At 35.9% G+C, this 19,609-nt stretch overlaps 5 protein-coding genes across 6 annotated transcripts; 3 read left to right on the forward strand and 2 right to left on the reverse strand.

Moving 5' to 3' along the window:
- Positions 1 to 127: 127 nt before the first annotated feature.
- Positions 128 to 5,198, forward strand: LOC133835158 (D-3-phosphoglycerate dehydrogenase). The gene is made up of 6 exons (XM_062265060.1): positions 128 to 354; positions 480 to 530; positions 3,431 to 3,585; positions 4,163 to 4,382; positions 4,438 to 4,570; positions 4,636 to 5,198. Exons 1-6 carry the CDS (start codon positions 271 to 273, stop codon positions 4,989 to 4,991), a joined length of 999 nt encoding a protein of 332 aa, XP_062121044.1. The 5' UTR covers positions 128 to 270; the 3' UTR covers positions 4,992 to 5,198.
- On the reverse strand, positions 604 to 2,563 carry LOC133835157 (histone acetyltransferase Tip60-like). Its single transcript, XM_062265058.1, has one exon. The coding sequence runs from the start codon at positions 2,522 to 2,524 to the stop codon at positions 1,217 to 1,219; it is 1,308 nt and encodes a 435-aa protein (XP_062121042.1). The 5' UTR covers positions 2,525 to 2,563; the 3' UTR covers positions 604 to 1,216.
- A 4,863-nt stretch (positions 5,199 to 10,061) lies between the features above and the next one.
- Positions 10,062 to 10,793, forward strand: LOC133846559 (uncharacterized). Its single transcript, XM_062281557.1, has one exon. The coding sequence runs from the start codon at positions 10,155 to 10,157 to the stop codon at positions 10,728 to 10,730; it is 576 nt and encodes a 191-aa protein (XP_062137541.1). The 5' UTR covers positions 10,062 to 10,154; the 3' UTR covers positions 10,731 to 10,793.
- Positions 10,794 to 10,835: 42 nt separating this feature from the next.
- On the forward strand, positions 10,836 to 16,657 carry LOC133846532 (guanylate cyclase 32E). Of its 2 annotated transcripts, XM_062281555.1 has the most exons (22): positions 10,836 to 10,968; positions 11,026 to 11,137; positions 11,200 to 11,274; positions 11,326 to 11,433; positions 11,492 to 11,615; positions 11,673 to 11,822; positions 11,895 to 12,003; positions 12,160 to 12,244; positions 12,302 to 12,454; positions 12,518 to 12,670; positions 12,725 to 12,906; positions 13,031 to 13,139; positions 13,197 to 13,263; positions 13,320 to 13,417; positions 13,472 to 13,782; positions 13,836 to 14,005; positions 14,071 to 14,254; positions 14,305 to 14,445; positions 14,498 to 14,690; positions 15,464 to 15,670; positions 15,729 to 15,887; positions 15,960 to 16,657. In XM_062281555.1, exons 1-22 carry the CDS (start codon positions 10,940 to 10,942, stop codon positions 16,344 to 16,346), a joined length of 3,306 nt encoding a protein of 1,101 aa, XP_062137539.1. In that variant the 5' UTR covers positions 10,836 to 10,939; the 3' UTR covers positions 16,347 to 16,657. The 2 variants fall into 2 exon arrangements, with proteins under 2 accessions (XP_062137539.1, XP_062137540.1); XM_062281556.1 differs by lacking the exons at positions 10,836 to 10,968; positions 11,026 to 11,137; positions 11,200 to 11,274; ... (5 more) ...; positions 12,302 to 12,454; positions 12,518 to 12,670 and having other exon boundaries at positions 12,804 to 12,939.
- An 86-nt stretch (positions 16,658 to 16,743) lies between these two features.
- On the reverse strand, positions 16,744 to 19,175 carry LOC133837274 (homogentisate 1,2-dioxygenase). Its single transcript, XM_062267968.1, has 8 exons — positions 19,080 to 19,175; positions 18,321 to 18,590; positions 18,075 to 18,261; positions 17,888 to 18,008; positions 17,587 to 17,717; positions 17,250 to 17,531; positions 17,004 to 17,185; positions 16,744 to 16,943 (listed from the first exon to the last, which is right to left on the reverse strand). The coding sequence occupies exons 1-8, from the start codon at positions 19,092 to 19,094 to the stop codon at positions 16,821 to 16,823; spliced, it is 1,311 nt and encodes a 436-aa protein (XP_062123952.1). The 5' UTR covers positions 19,095 to 19,175; the 3' UTR covers positions 16,744 to 16,820.
- Between the last annotated feature and the right edge of the window lie 434 nt (positions 19,176 to 19,609).

Raw genomic sequence — 19,609 nt, forward strand, 5'->3', positions numbered from 1 at the left:
AGAGCGCACTCCCTCTTGATTATCAAGTTCGATCACTCACACTCACTCAGAGAGCAGAGTCGTTGAAGTCGCTGTCCAGCCGGTTCGTTGGCCATTGACTCTCACATTTTGAATTAGTTATATTATCAAGCTCATACCGACAACAAGTGCAGACCCCCGCTCTAGGCGCGTGTGTGAGTGTACTAAATATTATTCAAGTGTTTTCATATACTTACATATGAACATTGTATTCTCTACGGATTGCACTTAAAATTCTAAAGTATTTGCAAAATGCCGCTGAAAATTCAAAATGTTCTAGTCTGCGATGCAGTCGATAAATCGTGTGTAGACCTTTTACAAGAGCACGGCATCAACGTAAGTTCATAAATCTCTCTTTTGCAAGTGTATAAGCTTGTAAAAATGCATTAATGTGCATATATGGTATACATAAGTATACAGGAAACTTAATTGTGGTTTTGATTTGATTTACTTTTACTCAGGTTACGTACAAGCTTAAACTGCCAGTTGATGAGCTCTGCAAAGAAGTTAAGGTATGTAAGAATCAGATTGCACAACAAAAACATACTTTATTCCCAACGCACATATGTATATACTAACTGTATATAGTAATGCTATGTGTAGCGGTTGTGTGATCATCTCGGGGCACATAGGTGGCATTACATACATATATGAGTTAATATTGCTTGTGAGTTGCCAACACGTGTAGTGTCTTATCTTGCATTTGAAAGTAAAAACAAACAACACTTTATTGTCAATGCAATATTTTCCGTTTCCATGTATACACTTTATTTGAGCAACAATTCAATTTCAATGCTTTTGCTTGATACGTTGATGACTTCTTAAAATAAAATTTGTTCGTCGGCTTAAAACGAACTCAAAAATGCAAGTACTCAAAGTGTTTCTACAAATGTGAACAGGTATGTACATTTATGAAAGAAGATTATCGTTCGCGGAAATCTGTCTGGACGCCCATCTACAGCCCACATAAAACACTTATAGCTGTGCTTATAAGAAATAATTAATAATATTTGTGTCAAAGTGTTGATTAAGGTTTGCATATTAGCAATAAAGCTCCAAGCTCTTTAAATATGTTAGATTAATATACATATGTATGTATGAACTTATATGTAAGAAGTTAGCTCAGATCATATAAGAATGTATAAAAGTTTCCGCAATCGATGGGTTAATGCTTTCCAGCGGTCATTAAACGTTTGGATCAGTATTTTGGGGTCCAGTGCAGACACTTTGAATCAATGCGTAGTTTACATTTTTGCATCGCAACATGATGCTGCGTAATGGTGTCTTTGTCGACGCAAATTATGTGCTGTCCCTTACTATAGTTGAGAAGATTGAGGTTATTCAATGTATAAATAACATCGTCCTTATCTATGCCAGTTTGTTCGGAAATATCTATAATTGTTGTGCTTGGTCGGTCGCCATTAAGTACGGAAGTGTGATTGATTAAAACCTCGAGTACAGCCCATGTCCAATAAGAACGATATGACAGAAGGCCCAGATCAGACAGTGGCTTTTCCGGAGATCCTGTTTTGCCCTCGACTTTGGAAAGCTCATAGCTGAACTCAATTAGCAGTTTGCCGTAGCCATGGCGCTGATATGGCGGTAAGGTCAACAGGCAAGCCAAGTTATTTCCATCAGCGCTGATTTTTTCTTTTGAAAAGTAACCGATAATGTGGAAGCCTCGAGAATCGAACTCCGTCATTACGTAAAAGAGAAAAGGATCCACATCATAATCGAGAACTTTGTGATCTAAAAATAGTTTAGCCAGTAAGCATAAATTTCGAGCAAATATCTTGTTTCGACGACCATCGATCTCAAACATAGAAATAGTGTCCTTGCGGTAGATCTCATTGCCAGGCGGATGCTTTAATGTACACTTGGATAGATGACGACCCAAGCTCTCGCGACAGCCACAATATTTTAGACAAAATGCGCACAAGTAAATGCAATCCCCTTGACAAAGCTCCTTTGGATATGGCGAAAAGTACCAGGGCTTGATGCGATACTTTCCTAACTCGATCCATTCCACATTCCTTACATCTGCCTCGTCTATCTTTTTCTCGGTACCAGATGATTTAATATTTGCTACTTTTCCATCTTTATGTGTGTTTTCATCATTGTCAAATAGCTTTGGCTTAACATTAGAAACTTCTTGAGCATCCTTCGTGAGTTCGCAATTTATGTACTTTTGAAGCTCAAGGGACTTTTCACCGTTGTGTTCAGCATTCCGTTGAATTTTCTCTTGCGAATTTTTAACAGTGCCGCTGCAACTGCCGCGGTCGGTGTCAATTTCCATTCGCAGCAATCTTACATTATCAATAGATACCCATTCATCCAGTCGCTTATTGCAATCAATGTAGTGGACGTAAAATTGGCGCTTTCCATCAACTTCCTTTATGGCTAATATCTCTGCCAGTTGCCATTTCCCAGTCGCTTTCATCAGGACTTGAAGACGGCATCCCACAACCAGAGACACAGATCTCTTACTATATGTTGCTGAACTCATATTGTATCGGTCCTTAAAACGAGGATTCAAAATTGTGAATTTTTCAGCCGTTTATTCGAATTTAAGTTTTTTTAATTAAACCGCATTTTTAAACCGGAAACGGATTGTAAAAGCAAAAATGCGTGATTGCGATCACGATAATCGTTATCGATAAGTCATTGCTTGCACTTGACATAAATAAATATATACTCGATACTGTAGTAGCTTAAAAATCACAAACATTATTAATTGGACATCTCAATTTGATATTAGTTACGATCTTGAATTAAAAAAATTATACAATAATTCAAAGTTAATCTATATTTATATTTTAGAATTTATCAAATTGAATTATATAGAATAATTCAAAGTTATTTATACTTTTCAACTTTAACAAAATGATTACATTAAAGTAAAAATTATATTTAGATAAGAAAATATGTATACATTTATTAATTTTTATTATTTTTATATCAGCAATTCATATAAGATAGACACAGTTTTTTTGAATGTCCGCTCAACTTCACAAGTTTTCTGATTGTAGAATTTCAAATCGTATTAGACTCGATTCGTGCTAATAGAGCTCGTGTAAAGAGAGCATTGGAGGTATTATCGATTAGACACTCAATAGTTAAATATATATAAAATATCTGAAGTGTTTCCTCGAAAAAAATTGGAAAAAAGTACATCGGATTGAAGATGAAAGGATTTATTAATATGCATTTATTTTATGTCAAACACTTGTGATTGTCTTCGGCCTTTATTTGATGACAACAAGAAAGTAAAAAAAATGCAATCCATTTTTCAATAATGCCAATATTTTACACATGCATTCATGCATACATACATGCACACATGAATGTATGTTTCTGTAAGCATTCATTGTGCGCGTTACATATTGCTTTTACTGTATATTAAACCTTTCAGAACTTTGATGCTGCGATTGTGCGCTCGGATACAAAAATAACGGCGGAAGTCCTTGCAGCTGGAGCTGGGAGTCTTAAGGTTGTGGGTCGAGCTGGAGCAGGAGTAGACAATATCGATGTGACTGCAGCAACTTCGCACAATGTCGTTGTCCTTAAGTAAGTATATATGTAAATATATACATATGTATGCTATATACAAATGTTCTTCAAGAACACGATGTCGGACGATGTGTTAATTGAGTGAGCAACCATTTAATACTCTGCTTCTCAAAATGCAACAAACGAATATCAGTTTATGCCTTGCTTTCTTATGTCAAATGCAATAGACATGTTCCCTGTATGGTCCTGACGACCTCGCCCTATCAACTTAGGTGCCCCATTTGTAAGGTGCATGAAATTGACAACATGCACATTAAAATGTCTCATCGAAACCAACAAGAGAGCTACTGAGTTGTGGATGGAGTGGCGGGGTCGAGTTAGGTCCCTTGACGCGCATAAGTAGACCGCCACAGATTTTTGGGTGGAGCTCTCTGCTGTTTTGTGAACTCTGTTAAACGAAGTCCTTATTGCCAATGAGCCCGCCTGGATTGAGAGGGATACAATGCGAGTACGCGATATTCAAGATATTTGCATAATGCTGTCTAGTCACAACAAGTGCCTTCATCATTCTCCTACTTCAGCTTGGTTCAGTGTTTGGTGTATTTATCAGAAATTGTGTATTTGTTGCTTTCAGCACTCCGGGTGGCAATTCTATTTCGGCTTGTGAACTGACGTGCATCCTAATTGGCGCTCTCGCGCGCCCCGTTGTGCCTGCCGGTCAGAGCATGAAGGAAGGTCGCTGGGACAGGAAATTGTATAGTGGCAGCGAACTCTATGGAAAAACTCTGGCGGTGCTTGGACTGGGACGCATCGGACGTGAAGTGGGCATTCGTATGAAGACCTGGGGCATGAGGGTAACCGATCTGCGATTAATTATTATTGTTCCTACCTATATGTCTTATTCACCAGGTTATTGGCTATGATCCCCTCACCACGGAGGCCGAGGCTAAGGCGGCGGGTATTGAAAAGATGACCTTAGAACAGATTTGGCCGCTGGCCGACTATATTACTGTGCACACTCCTCTGATACCAGCTACCAGAAGTAAGATAAACTTGCATTAACAATGAATCTTTTGTGTCTGCAACATAATTCAATTTTATTCGCAGATCTCATCTCCACGGAAACGCTTTCGAAGTGCAAACAAGGTGTCAAAGTTGTCAATGTGGCACGCGGCGGCATCATTGATGAGCAGGCTGTTTTGGATGCTCTTGAGAGTGGCAAATGCGCTGGCGCAGCTTTTGATGTCTACCCTGAGGAGCCACCCAAGTCGGAGGTCACCAAAGCACTCATCAATCATCCTAAAGTTGTGGCCACACCTCACTTGGGCGCTAGCACTTCAGAGGCTCAAATCCGTGTTGCTGTTGAGGTAGCAGAACAATTTATTGCCCTGAATGGCACGTCGCCAAAGTACACAACATACCTGGGCGTTATCAACAAGGAAGCCCTCAGCCATTATCAGTAATTCCAAACAATTCACCCTATTACTTTTATGTGCTCGATTGCGAGAATAACATATTAATAACTGGGCTAACATGGGATTGTCCATGCTCAAATCGCTGCTGAGCATATTGTTCTTTACCTAAAATAGCGGACTGCAAAGGCCATATAACATCAATAATCCAAAATTGTAGTAAACAAGTTCTATAATAAAATAACGGATAAAAATCAATCAATCTTTTTTTTTCTAAGACTAATAATAAGTGTTCGTATTTCTCGTGCGACATAATTCGATTATTGGCTTCGTACATCTCTATCTCAGATCTCTTTAATTAACAAGATCTAGTTTTGGCTTTCATGAGCTTACATCATGTGAGTCTTCTGTCATGGTGTTCTGCAAGAGCTGCATTACTTTCTGTGAGAGGTGGGCGATTTCCCTGTTCATGTTTATGGAACGTGCTCGCATTATTATTCGTTTGGATAGTCAGAAAGCCTTTTTCTTCTTTGATCAGCTGATAAACTCCTAATTGTGCTGATACTATCATTGGGAATCTAGAACAGCCGAAAACAGCTGTACCGTCATTTGTTAGTCGACTGCAATGTCCACTGTACGAAGGACACACAATAGTAGTTTGGTCATCGGACATAGTAGTTTTGCATCTTGGTATCATTTCTCTCGTATAGGCAAGTATTAAGAGTTTGTAAGAGTTATTTACATGCGTAATTTTATCTCGCACATTAAATAAAAGCGATTCGCTACAGTTGACTTGCTCAATAGTTCCATGTTGTTCCCGAAGCTTTTCCATACTTTTCCTTTGGGGTTGGGCTGGAAAACATTTGAAAGGCCTTTCTTTGTCAGTGCTCAGTTGTGACCAAATTGAATTAGTAACTGTCAATACAAGAATGTGTTCGGGTTTGAGTAGCCCAAGAGTCTCTAGTCTCTCAAATGTTCTTGCTGATTGTAAGTACATATGAATATCAAATTAAATTAAGCAATTTTCAAATGACAAATGGAAATACAAAGAATCATCTATTTACCACAAGCCTCTTAGACACAAAAGAATTTTCAATTAGCGCATATCGAATATTGGTAACAAATTACTTATATTACATATGTACATATGTATGAGAAAAAGTCTCAATAGCTCCGAATTGAAATACAATACAAAAAAAACAAAATGTCTTGTGGATATGAATATAATTTAATTAATTTTCAAGACGTTTAATATGAAATGAATAACTAAAATGAAATTAAATTCATTCAATCCTACATTCTCAATTTACTTTTTGTTTTAATGTTTGTATTTTCTTGGCATAAAATATGTGCGTATGTTCAATTATGCGCAAAAACAATGTAATTACACAATTAACAAATACATATTTTTGTACATACATATGTATGTATGTTTATTTTAAAAGTGCTGTGTTACGTTCATTAGCCAAAATATTTGTATACATTTCGTGAACTTCCATGCTAATCCGTGATACGTGTCCTTGAGCCAGTGCTTTTGACCAATGTCAGCAGGTAAGGACAGGAAAAATATATGTAAACATAGTAGTGGGCGGAACAATTCAAGAGCATGACCTAATCCACGCCCTTGAACCAACGGCGCTATTTGTAGTGCAACGTAGAAGCAGAATTCAGTGGATGTCCAGAGATAGTTGATGAACCAGAAACATGACCATTCTGTTTTCATAGATAAAATCATAGATAAAAACAGGCTATCGATATATGTATGTATGATACATAAGTTAACATAACATTGTTATGTATTATGCGATTTTTTCCATGTTTTCATGAAGTGTAAATTAAAAGGGGGTAATTATTTGTAAAAGACATGCTCAAAAATTAACATTTTGTCAGTCTTAATTAGAGGAGCCAGCCAAGAGAACGAAAATTGTTTTTAGTTTGTATCAGTCAGAACCGCGGCAAATGCACGTCGGACTCGTGCTATCCAAAATACCATATTAGCACCCACTCTCGACATCTAAGCCACAACAGTGACAGCAGCAGGAGCTAGAGCAGCAGGAGTCAGTAGGCGAGAGCAGCTTCTGTCAGTCATACGCCATTTCATTTTGGCGCGCAACGAGCCCACAACCGCAGCCCCGATTCCGATTCCTATACCGACTCCGACACCGACCCCCGCATGATGCCGGAACCGATACGAAGCTGCAGCTACGAACGCCAACGCCATAAAAAGGACCCAGCAGCAGTTTGACGAGCCGCAGTCTGAATAGAATCCTAGGGTCGAGCAGTAGCAGCAACAAGTGAAAAAATAGCGGACTCGTGAATCTCAGTTGTTTAAAATTTAAATCTCAAATGTACCACACGAGAGAACGCGTAGTTGCCTTAAAAGTGACGCATTCGCAGTGAAGTTCTTAACTTGAAATCGCGTTCAGTGCACTTAATCCAACTACATCAAGTACAGCAGCAACAACGACGGCATATACGATTTCATTGGCATTAACTTCTTGTTTTACTTCTTTACGAGCAATGTGTCCGGTTAACACGACCAAAAGCCGCGGTATTCCTGATATTTGCTTCCTTCTTGTGGCTATCACTTTGCTGTCATGTCAGCGGAGCCATGGCATAGCAGCCAGCAAAGACACCATAAGTATTGGATTCCTTGCGGAATACTCTCAAATGCGCGTAAGTTCCAATTCACTTTGCGTTCAATGCTATAATTTACAAATAGTATCTATAGCGATCATATGGGTATTTCAAAACGGATTGAAAATAACATAAACTGAAACAATTTTGAAAATAAGAAAAGTTTATTTTTATAGCTCTAGATAAGTACTTTAATTGAGCTAAGAATGGTTTTGGAATTTTCTTTCTGTTTTGTTTTCTATTGTGGTAAATGCAAAATTAACCAATTCGTACGCAAAACCAAAAATTAGACGAAATTATATATTTTATCGGAAAACAGACCTAGTTCCTAAAATCAATTTAGCTCTAAATATAGTATCTAGAGCTAAGAATAACATTCACTTATTTTTAAAATTTTTTCAGTATGTTATTTTCACTGCAGTGCACTGTAAAAAGTCTCGACGGGACAAATTTCGCCATGGAATTACCCATATGTATCTGACAGGTTTGATTGTCTTTTTTTAAGTATTTTTGAAATAATTGCACAATTTTAATCTCAAGGATCAAACTAAAACTAACATCTTAAACAGCTTCTGTCGAGTTTGCTCAACTTTGGGATATCCGCTAACCTGCTTTAATAAAAGCAAAACCATGCAGTATTATTCTTAATACCATCAGAAAAATAGACAGTCGGACGGACACGACTGTTGATGCTAATCATCAACGAATTAATCGTTAACAAAACATGTTCATCAACATACGAGTAGAAGTTGTTTGTTCGTTAGATGAATATTATATAAGACAGCAAGAATAAGAATTTCAAAAAACTTCTTGCGACAATTTAATTTTGAAATAAATAAATTAGTTAAGCTAAATAACTTAACAAAAAATGAATGTAAAATGAAAATAAATAATGCCTTTCAAAAACTTTTCCGACTCGACTTTTTACATTAAAATAAGAGATCAATTTCAAATATGACCAATAACAAAAAAATTTAAATTAGACCTTTTTCTATATTTTTTAATAATATATCCTGTCGGGAGCAGCAGACAGCGCATGTTAATGCAATCTCTGTTAGCGATCGCTTGCTGTTCGATCAGCTAATTGCTTTACTCTTGTTTTGACTCTTCAATTGTAATCTCTTGCAATCGTGTCGGTGGCGAAGCTTGTACCTACTCAAGTCACAGCCAAACACTCTAAAGTGGTGGTTACATATACGTACATATGTACCATTTAATAAACAATTTATTTGAAATTCGTGTGTTTTATTTATAAACAATAGACGTGCAAATAAAGCTACTAAAAAAGCTTAGTGGCTCAACATATCCTTTTTAATTAATTTAATATTCTATCATAACCACATTTTCAGGATTTAACATTAAGTTACTCTTCAAAGCGGATATTAGAAGTATTTTGTTATTAACGCTTAACCGAAATTCTGCTCTCCAGCTCTTTTACTTTTCCATTTGCAGTAGAGTCAATTACTAAATACAATAAAGATTGTACACATAACTATATCATTGGTAATGATTTTTTTATGCTTCGCTTATTAAAAGAAAGCAGTCGCAGTATTTATCTTCAGTACTCACAGTGTTTCAATTTGCTTACCACCAAGTTATTTTGGTAAAAATACACATATATAGCACATACATACATATATATATATATATATTTCTCGATTGAGGTTGAAAATTACATATGTGCATATTTGAAGGGATTGAAAACACATTGTATTTTCTCCCAATATTTATGTCCATCTGCGATATTGTCGAAGCATTTGTAAGTTTTACTCGTCCTCGGAATTAAATTAAACAATCAAGTATACACCGATGCACACACTGTCGACAAAAATGTTAATAATAAAAAAACAGGAATTTATGGTACATTTTGCTGACAAACTACGCTTTGTAGATAAAATTCCATGACAACGTCACGGACTTACAACTTCCTCTCACACATTTGTCTATTTCCTTACTTACTGAACATTACACTTCACAGTAATAAGTTGCCTCTGAGTTTTGAGATCCCATGTTGAGAGAGCACAAATATGTACAATATAATGAGGATAAAGACCTTTTGGATTAACATTGCATGTATACGTAATACGAAGGTAATGACGGTGCGGTGCTTATTATAAAAGCATAAAAGTCCATTTCATTTGGTTGAACTTTAAACATCATAACAATCATTTTTCAAGGTCCGACAAATAACGGCGCTTTTCTCAAACAGTGTTCAAACTGCATGTTTACAAAGGCAATTTTTGTGAATTATAAACATACGTACAAAAATATTGTTCAAGACAAGATGAAGAGATCAATTAAAAAGTTTAACGGAATATATTTTTCTTTGATTAATACGATTGGTGTGTGTCCTGCAGTTGTCAAGGCATTGGTATGTCGCAAACTAATTATAGTTTCGACCCACCCTAAATAAGAAAAGTTTTACCTCTTACTGTCATCAATCATAGGCAATTTGAATGCAATTTAGGTTCTAAGCAAAATTATTCGAACTGTAACAATAATATTTGATAAGTCTTTCAAAACCAAAATAAAATAACTCTAATATAAATTTATTACAGTCAAAGTTTACTAAAATATATGTTTAGATTGAAGGATATTCTATTGATGTTGCAATCGCATCCCAAATGCTGGTTATTTATTATACTGGAGTCGACAGTGCTACTGGGTGTTATACAACCTTTCAATGAGCTTACTTCTCGCGATATGCCACGTGAAATGGCATACAGTCTGCTGTACACAGGTTGTGCGATGAGTACATTTTACTACGGATATGGAATAGTCCTGCTAAGAACAACCGGGTCATGTAATGACTTTCTATGTCGGATTTGTGGAGCTAGTCTCAAAGTTTGGAACACCTTCAGTTTCCTTATGATGCTGCCTTGGAGTATGAAAATATATGCACAGATTGATAAGATATCTAGCTGCATTTTAAGTTCGATCAATCAACATCCAAACATTTATGTGATCTTCGGAGATATAATACTTGTAGCTCAACTATTATTACTTTGGATTTCATTAATTTTTGCTATAATCCATGGCTATAATATGACAACTGGTCTGCGTATAAATCAACCTCGACGTAATCAAGAACTTAGAGCATATGCAATGGCTTTGAATCGTTCGCTCGGCTTTGATATGATTCGAATTCCTTGATATTAATAGAATGCTTTGATAATTGAAAGATGACCCAAATTACATACAAAATTGTTAACATAAGTTCATCTGCTTTTTTTTAAATTTTTATTTGGAAACATCAGGTGACACTTGGCGGCCTTCCGCTTGCCGTTGAAGATGTCAATAAAAATGTTAATTTGTTGCCGGGGAAAACACTGACCTTTACGCCATTTGATATAGGCAACAAAATGAGCGCATATCGAGTAAGACCATTAAGGTAACTTATAATTAGCTTGAGTCCTTCGCAATAAAAAATCACTTTAATTAAATCTAGATTTATGACAGAAATGAGGGAGAAAAAGGTAAAAGCTTTTATTGGGCCCGATGAAAGCTGCACAACTGAGGCTTTACTTGCATCTGCCTGGAATACTCCAATGCTTTCATTCGTAAGATCAAAAAACGTAATATTTGTTATTACATATAGCTCAAATTCTCTTGTATTCTATAGAAATGCTCCGACTCAATTGTTTCGAACAAAAACACTTTTCATACGTTTGCACGTACTCTCGCCCCAGCGTCAAAGGTAATTCTAATACTCGTCAATGATACACCATAATATTCTTGTTTCATATAGGTTTCGAAGAGTGTGATAAGTCTGCTAAATGCATACGATTGGAAGAAATTTGCAATTGTTGTAAGTTCGAAGCCAATTTGGGGCTCGGATGTAGCTAGCGCTATACAGGTGAGAAATCAAACTAGATTTTCTTATGGACAAGAGTAATCATATCCAAGTCATACAGGAACTGGCAGAGTCTAGGAACTTTACAATCACTCATTTTAAGTACATATCGGACTATATACCCATAAAAAAAACATTATCTCAAATTGAAAATATTATTGAAGAAACCTACGCAACAACGCGGAGTAAGTTTTTTGTACCTATGAAATCGATTTAATCCAAATTAAATTTAACACATTAAGTATATGTATTCATTGGAGAACATATCGCCATGGTGGACTTTGTTCGATGCTTACAAAACAGGAAACTTCTGGAAAGCGGAGAATATATCGTTATATCTGTAGATGATGAAATTTATAATGCAAATCGTCGTGTTAATATCATGGAACGTAGTATGTTAAATTACCTAAGCTAGTTGGCTTGAAGCAACCTTGAACTCTAACGCATGCACGATCTCATTGCAGATTATTTAGATCCTTATATTAGAAAAGAAAAGAGCAAATCCCTGGACAAAATCTCATTTCGTTCAGTTATAAAAATAAGCATGACATATCCACAAAATCCTCATATTCGGTAATTTTCATCCAACTTCAATTCAATTTCACACAAACAACTATACCCTGCAATGCCTACATTTTTCACTTTTAGTCTATTTACATAATGACTATGTACTAATGACTAATATGCATTTTATAAATATATGTATACCAAAATGAATTAATATTACAGTGACATTTGTGCTAAAATTAAGGAATATGCACGCAAAGCGCCCTTCCTAGTACCCTACCATCAACGAGTTTACGAAAACATATCGGTATGTAATACCACCGTTGTTACTAAAAATTCTTAATTACAATGGTAATATACTTAGGTGCCTATTTATGGCTTGCACTTGTATGACAGCGTTATGATTTATGCGCGTGCTATAACAGAGATACTTCAGCTTGGAGGGGACATTAACGATGGGAGTCTCGTAATGAGCCACATATTTAATAGGTCCTACCACTCCATTCAGGGTTTCGATGTGAGTAGAATGTATTCGAATGAATTCCGACTACAGATCTTCCAATATATGTATGTACTCTAGGTATTCATTGACTCCAATGGCGATGCAGAGGGTAATTATACGGTGATCACATTACAGAGTGATGCGAGTGGAGGCAGCACGGGTAATTCGATAGCAAAAATGTCGATGCTGCCTGTCGGGTTCTTTGTATATAATAAGGATTCTCTAATACCAGTAAGAGAAAAATATTAACTTAAAATATCAAAGAATAATTTATTTTCATTAAAGGAATTTCGTTATATCAAAAATGGTCGAACTATTCAATGGCTTAATGGACGCCCGCCGCTAGCTGAGCCAATGTGTGGCTTCCACGGGGAGTTGTGTCCTCGGAAGAAATTGGATTGGCGTTATCTAATAACAGCTCCTCTATGCGTATTTGTGTTGATTGTTGCCATCGCCCTTCTGCTCAAGTAAAGTTAATTTACTATAATCTTTTCGTTTAGGTTTTTTGGAATTTAAAACAAAATTAAGGAATCTGCAACTTGTATAATTTCTGTAAGCAATATTAAGACATATATATGAACTTTTCTGCAGGCACTACCGTTATGAACAAACTTTGGCTGGCTTATTGTGGAAAGTAGATATGAAGGAAGTGACTGTAATTAATCTGGGCGAATACAATAATCCTAGCCATAAAAATATTGTAAGAACGAAATATCTATTGAGATATAATTAAATTTACATACCCACTTTTACATAGGTTCAAATATGTCGACAAAGTATTCTAGTTGTTGGAGAACCAAATAAAAGATCATTCACAAACATTGGTATGTAAAGTATGTGCACTTTCTGAAAGTCAATAAACAACAAAATTTTGCAAAAGCTCTTTTTCGTGGAAATATCGTCGCTATGAAAAAAATACATAAAAAGAACGTAGATATAACCAGATCGGTTCGCAAAGAGTTGAAATTAATGCGTGAGGTAAACGGTATAGTTGAAAATTTCTTTGGAATTAAATATAAGATCCATTTTCAGGTTCGTCATGAAAATATAATAAATTTTATTGGTGCATCAATTGATCACGGATCGGTGATAATATTCACCACATACTGTGCCAGAGGCAGCCTAGAAGATGTACTTGCGAATGAGGACTTGCATTTGGATCATATGTTTATATCTTCATTGGTTACCGATATACTTAAAGGCATGATTTACTTACACGATTCGGAGATAATATCGCACGGAAATCTAAGGTCTAGTAACTGTCTTATCGATTCTCGATGGGTATGCCAAATCTCTGATTTTGGACTCCATGAATTAAAAGCCGGCCAGGATGAACCCAATAAGTACAAATATAAAATAAAAATAATAATATGCGGTTACAGTAAATTTATTACAGAATTGAATTGGAAATGAAACGCTCCCTTACCATGGCCCCTGAACTTTTAAGAGATGCTTTGAGACCAGCCCGTGGGTCCCAGAAAGGTGATATTTACTCGTTTGGCATTTTACTATACGAGATGATTGGGCGTAATGGAACTTGGGGCGAAACTACATATACCAATGAAGGTAAGATTTTATCTGCAGTGCTTAAATATTTATTATAATCATATATAAATTCTGTAATTGTCAAGAAATAATTGAATTGGTAAAACGGCCCGACTTACTGCAACATGGAGTGTTTCGCCCAGCTCTTAGCTACCTTGATATACCAAACTATATACGTCAATGCTTGCGACTTTGCTGGGAAGAAGATCCTGAAGTCCGTCCCGATATACGACTTGTTAGAATGCATCTAAAAGAACTGCAAGCGGGATTGTAAGTTTGAATTATGAGTTATTTGTTTCTCCATTAAGATTCGTTTCCAGAAAACCAAACATATTTGATAACATGCTGGCAATTATGGAGAAATACGCCTATAATCTGGAGGGTTTAGTACAAGAACGCACAAATCAACTATACGAAGAGAAAAAGAAAACAGACATGCTACTCTATCAAATGCTACCGAAGTAAGATATTTAAAAATAAAATATATATATACTATACATATGTTTATTACAGAACGGTAGCAGAGTTGCTGAAAAGTGGTGACCCAGTTAAAGCCGAGTGTTTTGACTGCGTTACTATACTCTTTAGTGATATTGTTGGTTTTACAGAACTTTGTACGACCAGCACACCTTTTGAAGTAGTTGAAATGCTAAACGATTTGTATACATGCTGCGATTCTATTATATCGAACTATGATGTTTATAAGGTAAATAAACTTGTAACAATTTTAAAATGTCTACTTTGAACTATTTCTACCGAAATAAAACGAACGATTAATTTTTCAATTTATTTTAAATTACGAATCGTTTGGGAGAAATACTTGATACAATCAAAAAATATTCTAACATAAAAGCATTCTGAGTTTTTATATCCGTTACCCATAGGGTAGAAAGGTATAATCCATAGTTTTGTGCCGACAGGAAATGTATGTAACAGGCATAAGGAGGCATCTCCGACCCTATAAAGTATTCATATTCTTGATCAGCGTCAACAGCCGAGACGATCTATCCATGTCCGTCTGTCTGTCTGTCCGTATGAACACTTGTATGTATACATTTTTTCAACATCCCTTGCTATATTTACAGGTAGATCAAATGTTTACCACGCCCACTTCTGCCCACATAAAATTTGGCTGCGATCAGATAAAAATTGTCGAAGTAATTAAAGAAATATTTTTGTATAGGCAAATACGCATACTTACTAGGGGTCTTAGTTGCTTTGGATATCAATCTAGTATAGTTTGTACTCTATACTAAATCTATAATATCTCTCTCTCTCTCTCAAATATCTCTAATATAAGCATACCAAATATACCATTTAGAATATTTTTATGTATTTTTGCGATAGAATATTTTGGTATATTTTGAGAATGATACCGCAACATTTTGCTTTTATTCAAAATGGGTAGCGGGTATCTCACAGCCGAACACACTCGACTGTAGCCTTCTTACTTGTTAGTTTTCCACTTACTGACAACAGGTGGAAACAATTGGAGATGCTTATATGGTAGTATCCGGACTACCCTTGAAAAATGGCAACCGACATGTGGGGGAAATAGCCTCTCTCGCTCTACACTTAATAGAAACAGTAGGGAATCTCAAAATACGTCACAAGCCGACGGAAATGATGCAACTGCGGATTGGGCTCCACTCTGGACCTTGTGCAGCTGGCGTAGTTGGTCAAAAAGTAAGTAATTCGATAATTATTGTGTTGAGTAATCTGCATAACTTCATCATTTTGAAAGATGCCTCGTTATTGCCTATTTGGGGACACTGTTAATACAGCTTCCCGAATGGAGAGTACTGGGGAGGCAATGAAAATCCACATATCAGAGCTAACTTATCAGCTGCTGCAAAATATCGGAGGCTATATATGTGTTGAACGAGGACTAACTAGTATTAAGGTAGCATTGCTTAATTGCTTAATTAATTTAAATAAATTATGATAGCTATATCAAAAAACTAATGTCCTGCAGGGCAAAGGTGACTTGCGAACTTATTGGTTGACCAAGCGACTTAAATCCGAAATACGATCACTGACGATTAATGATTGGACACCCGATTTAATCAGCACTGTTGATTCTATCAATACCTGCTGTCCACCGATACATCGTAGCGAAGATACATCCCTACTGCATCCGAAAAGCCTGCGTTCAGGCTCTTGTAATTGCGCCACTAAATCTTTATACATCCGTCGATCTGATGATAATGTTAAAACCACACAGGACACATCTATTATGCAGAAAATCAGCGAGCCAGGGCAGATCAATTGCAATCAGTTATGCGTGTGCCGGCTAAAAAGCAGTCAGGTATTCAACAATCGGAGCCCTCGCTCTGCACCGAGCATTACTTTTAGACTTTAGATTTAAACATCCACCAAAATTAGAAATGGAATCTGTCCGACCGTATAAATACGTAGATCTAGGAAACTTTAATAGTACCAATAGCAAATAACAAAAAAATAGCAAGGGAGCTTTTTCCATCTTGCCCTATAAAACTATAACAAAGTAAAAGGTACAAGAATTTATTTTCATCTAAAAAAAACAAAAGAGATATTGAATAAATGTTAATGTTTGTATAAACTAGATGGAAAGTTATTTAAGAACCCCATTTATGTGGGTCACACGTAATCTGTTCTTGGATAAATAAAACTAAATGTTCAATGTAAAGTGAATTTCCAATTAAAAACTTTACATAACATCGAAAGATTTTTTTCTCTATTCTGAAACTATCAATACCAGTTATTCAAATCTCAGCCAATTCCATTATTATAAAAATCTATGTATTCCAAAGAAATAATAAATGTAAACTGAAATTATTTCTGAAATTGATTAAATTTAAATTTTAAAGTTGTTCTTTAAAGCTTGCCAGCATTCGTAGTACTGAGCATCTAATTTCTGGCAAGTGTGTTCGCCCCACTTTGTCACGGCCAGGCTAAGGGACGACTCAAACATAAAAGCCTATAATAACAGATGTCATTGCGTTAAAATACAAATTTATAAAAGAGAAAAGAAACTCACTTGAGTACCATCGGCTATACGCTCAGGTTTCAGTTTTGCATTGGAAGCATCTTCAAAACACTTGACATCCGGACCATGGGGCGTCATTATAGAGTGTAACGTACCCCCGCCTGGAGCAAACCCATCCTCTTTAGCCTCATAACGACCTAGTATGAGACCCATGAATTCGCTCATACAATTTCCTGAAATATATTACCATCAATCAATGCCGAAATTCTTGTTGTTTAAATATATCTTGATAATCACTATGATAATACGGAGGACGGAAAGTGTGCTCCTGCACCGACCAACGAGGCGGAAAGATTACGAAATCCGCGATGGCTGTACCGGGTCTGAGGCTTGGGCATGTAAGAACTGTGAAAATACTCGGATCACAGTGATCAAAACTAACCGAATTGATAACCATAAACTTGGATAAATCATATTTATACGGAACATAATTTCCATGCCAAGCGACCACATCGAAAATGCTGTGATTTTGAGTGGCCACAAACAAACTGCCTTGAAATTTCGATATGACTTGATATTCTAGAAGCAAACACATTCAAGTTATTGATTAGTTTATACTATTGATGAAAACAACCTTTCACAGCAGTGTCATCGAACCAGGCGACAGGAGTTTCAAAGTCCCTCGGATTGGCTAGTCCGTTTGCGCCAATAGGACCCAGATCTGGCAAACAAAAGTGTCCATCATAAACCTCAAGTATATAACCTCTGAAATTGAAATGAATGCTTACCAAAATTAATCCACTAGCTGATTTGATTAAATTAAATATAATTATTTTGATATCCGGTGCACATTAAGGTTAAAGTTCAATAAGATAATATTATGATAGTTTAGGGAAATTTTGACTACTTATCTTTAGCCACACTCTTCTACGCACCTACTTAGCGAATCAATCTTTACGGCAAAACGGATGCCCTGGGGAATAACACAAATTTCATTCGGAGATACAGTCATACGTCCGAGTTCAGTTGTTATATCCAAAACTCCTTGTTGTGGCACTAGAAAAATAATATGGTTAATTTAGACTCTAATTCGGTACAGCAATTTAGACGCTAGATCCCTACCAATGAGTAGGTCACCATCACTGTTATAAAAAGCAGAATTGTCCATAGACGTGTTGCATAAATAGATGTGGATAGCCAATCCATGACGAGCCCTTGCATCGCCAGCACCGCATACAGTGTGAAAGCCATCGACAAAGGTTATAGTCTCTTGCTCTTTTGCGGGTATGTCAAAAGGTTTCCAGCGCATCTTATGTTTTAATGATATAAAAAAAAAACATCTAGAAATATGTATTTAAGGCAACTTACCTGATTGGGATTTGGGGGTTGTTCATCCCAATTCTGACTCAAATACTTAGAGCCTTCATATCTTTTAAATGGCTTATGAACCGCGCTGGGGAGTTTCCTATACAGCCAAGTTCTCACATTTTCAGTACGTGGGGCAGTAAATGCGGATCCTGACAATTGCTCTGCATAAAGACCATAGGGACACTGCTGAGGAGAGTTTTGACCCACTGGCAACGAATTGGGACACCGCTCGTCCTCTGATGAGAAATGCGAGCCAAAGCCCGATTGGTACTATAACATTTCCATATTTAAATATTCAATCGTATACAAATTTCAAGTTATATGCTTAACAGTTTTTATCTGCTGTATACATCAAATTTAACAGAACGACTCGTTGAGCAGCTTTTGCTTTTATATATTATATATATATATACATATTATGTATTATATGTACTAAGCTGCCATTCAAAAAACTCCACTCATTTCTTTTAAATATTTTTGTTTGCACATTTCCGTAGAAAATACTAAAATAATAGTTGACACAGCAACGAGTTAATAGTTGGCACTGACTTTTTAATATTATTTATTCAACGTTTATTTATCAATTCGGATATTATATTGCACATGTAATTCGTTTGATATTATTTACAAATTTCGGAAAAGTGATTGATTAAATTACAAATTTATATTTAGCAGCTAAGATCGATTCCCAATATTTATTTCACTTTGCCAATTTTTGTTTTCTCTTTTAAGTGTAAATAACGGTTAATCGGAGTTTACCTTATATTGCGACATTTGCTATTCTCTAGCTTACGACGAAATCAAATATAGACTTATGCTCCTCTGACAAAATCACGACTATTTATATGACCGGATTGGCCAAGTCACTTGTTTTTTTAATACCGTGCATGTTACCCCTAGAAGGGTATTTTAGACGTTGCATCTGAGAATTGCGTCGCTTGATAGCTCAATTATTATTAAAATAATTAAATTTAATAATTAAATTAAACTAATTAAATTTCATAAATTCGTATTAAACAATAAATATGTATGACTATATATAAGAATATATATGTGTATATGGTATCAAAAGGTATCTCAATAGCAACTACCTAATAAAAAAGTTCACCTGTTTTTTTTTAATATAATCAAATGATCCGCTGGAGTCTCTTAGCACCACAACGAGCCTTTTCATTTCGATGAAGTAAACAGCACGTAAACACCTGTTCCCCAGGTATTTGTTTATGCATCTTTATCACAGCCACACTTCTCAGTCAAGCTATTATTGTTGTTCTGTTTTATTTCTAAGG

The sequence above is a fragment of the Drosophila sulfurigaster genome, chromosome 2L, assembly GCF_023558435.1.
Source record: "Drosophila sulfurigaster albostrigata strain 15112-1811.04 chromosome 2L, ASM2355843v2, whole genome shotgun sequence".
Taxonomy (NCBI): domain Eukaryota; kingdom Metazoa; phylum Arthropoda; class Insecta; order Diptera; family Drosophilidae; genus Drosophila; species Drosophila sulfurigaster.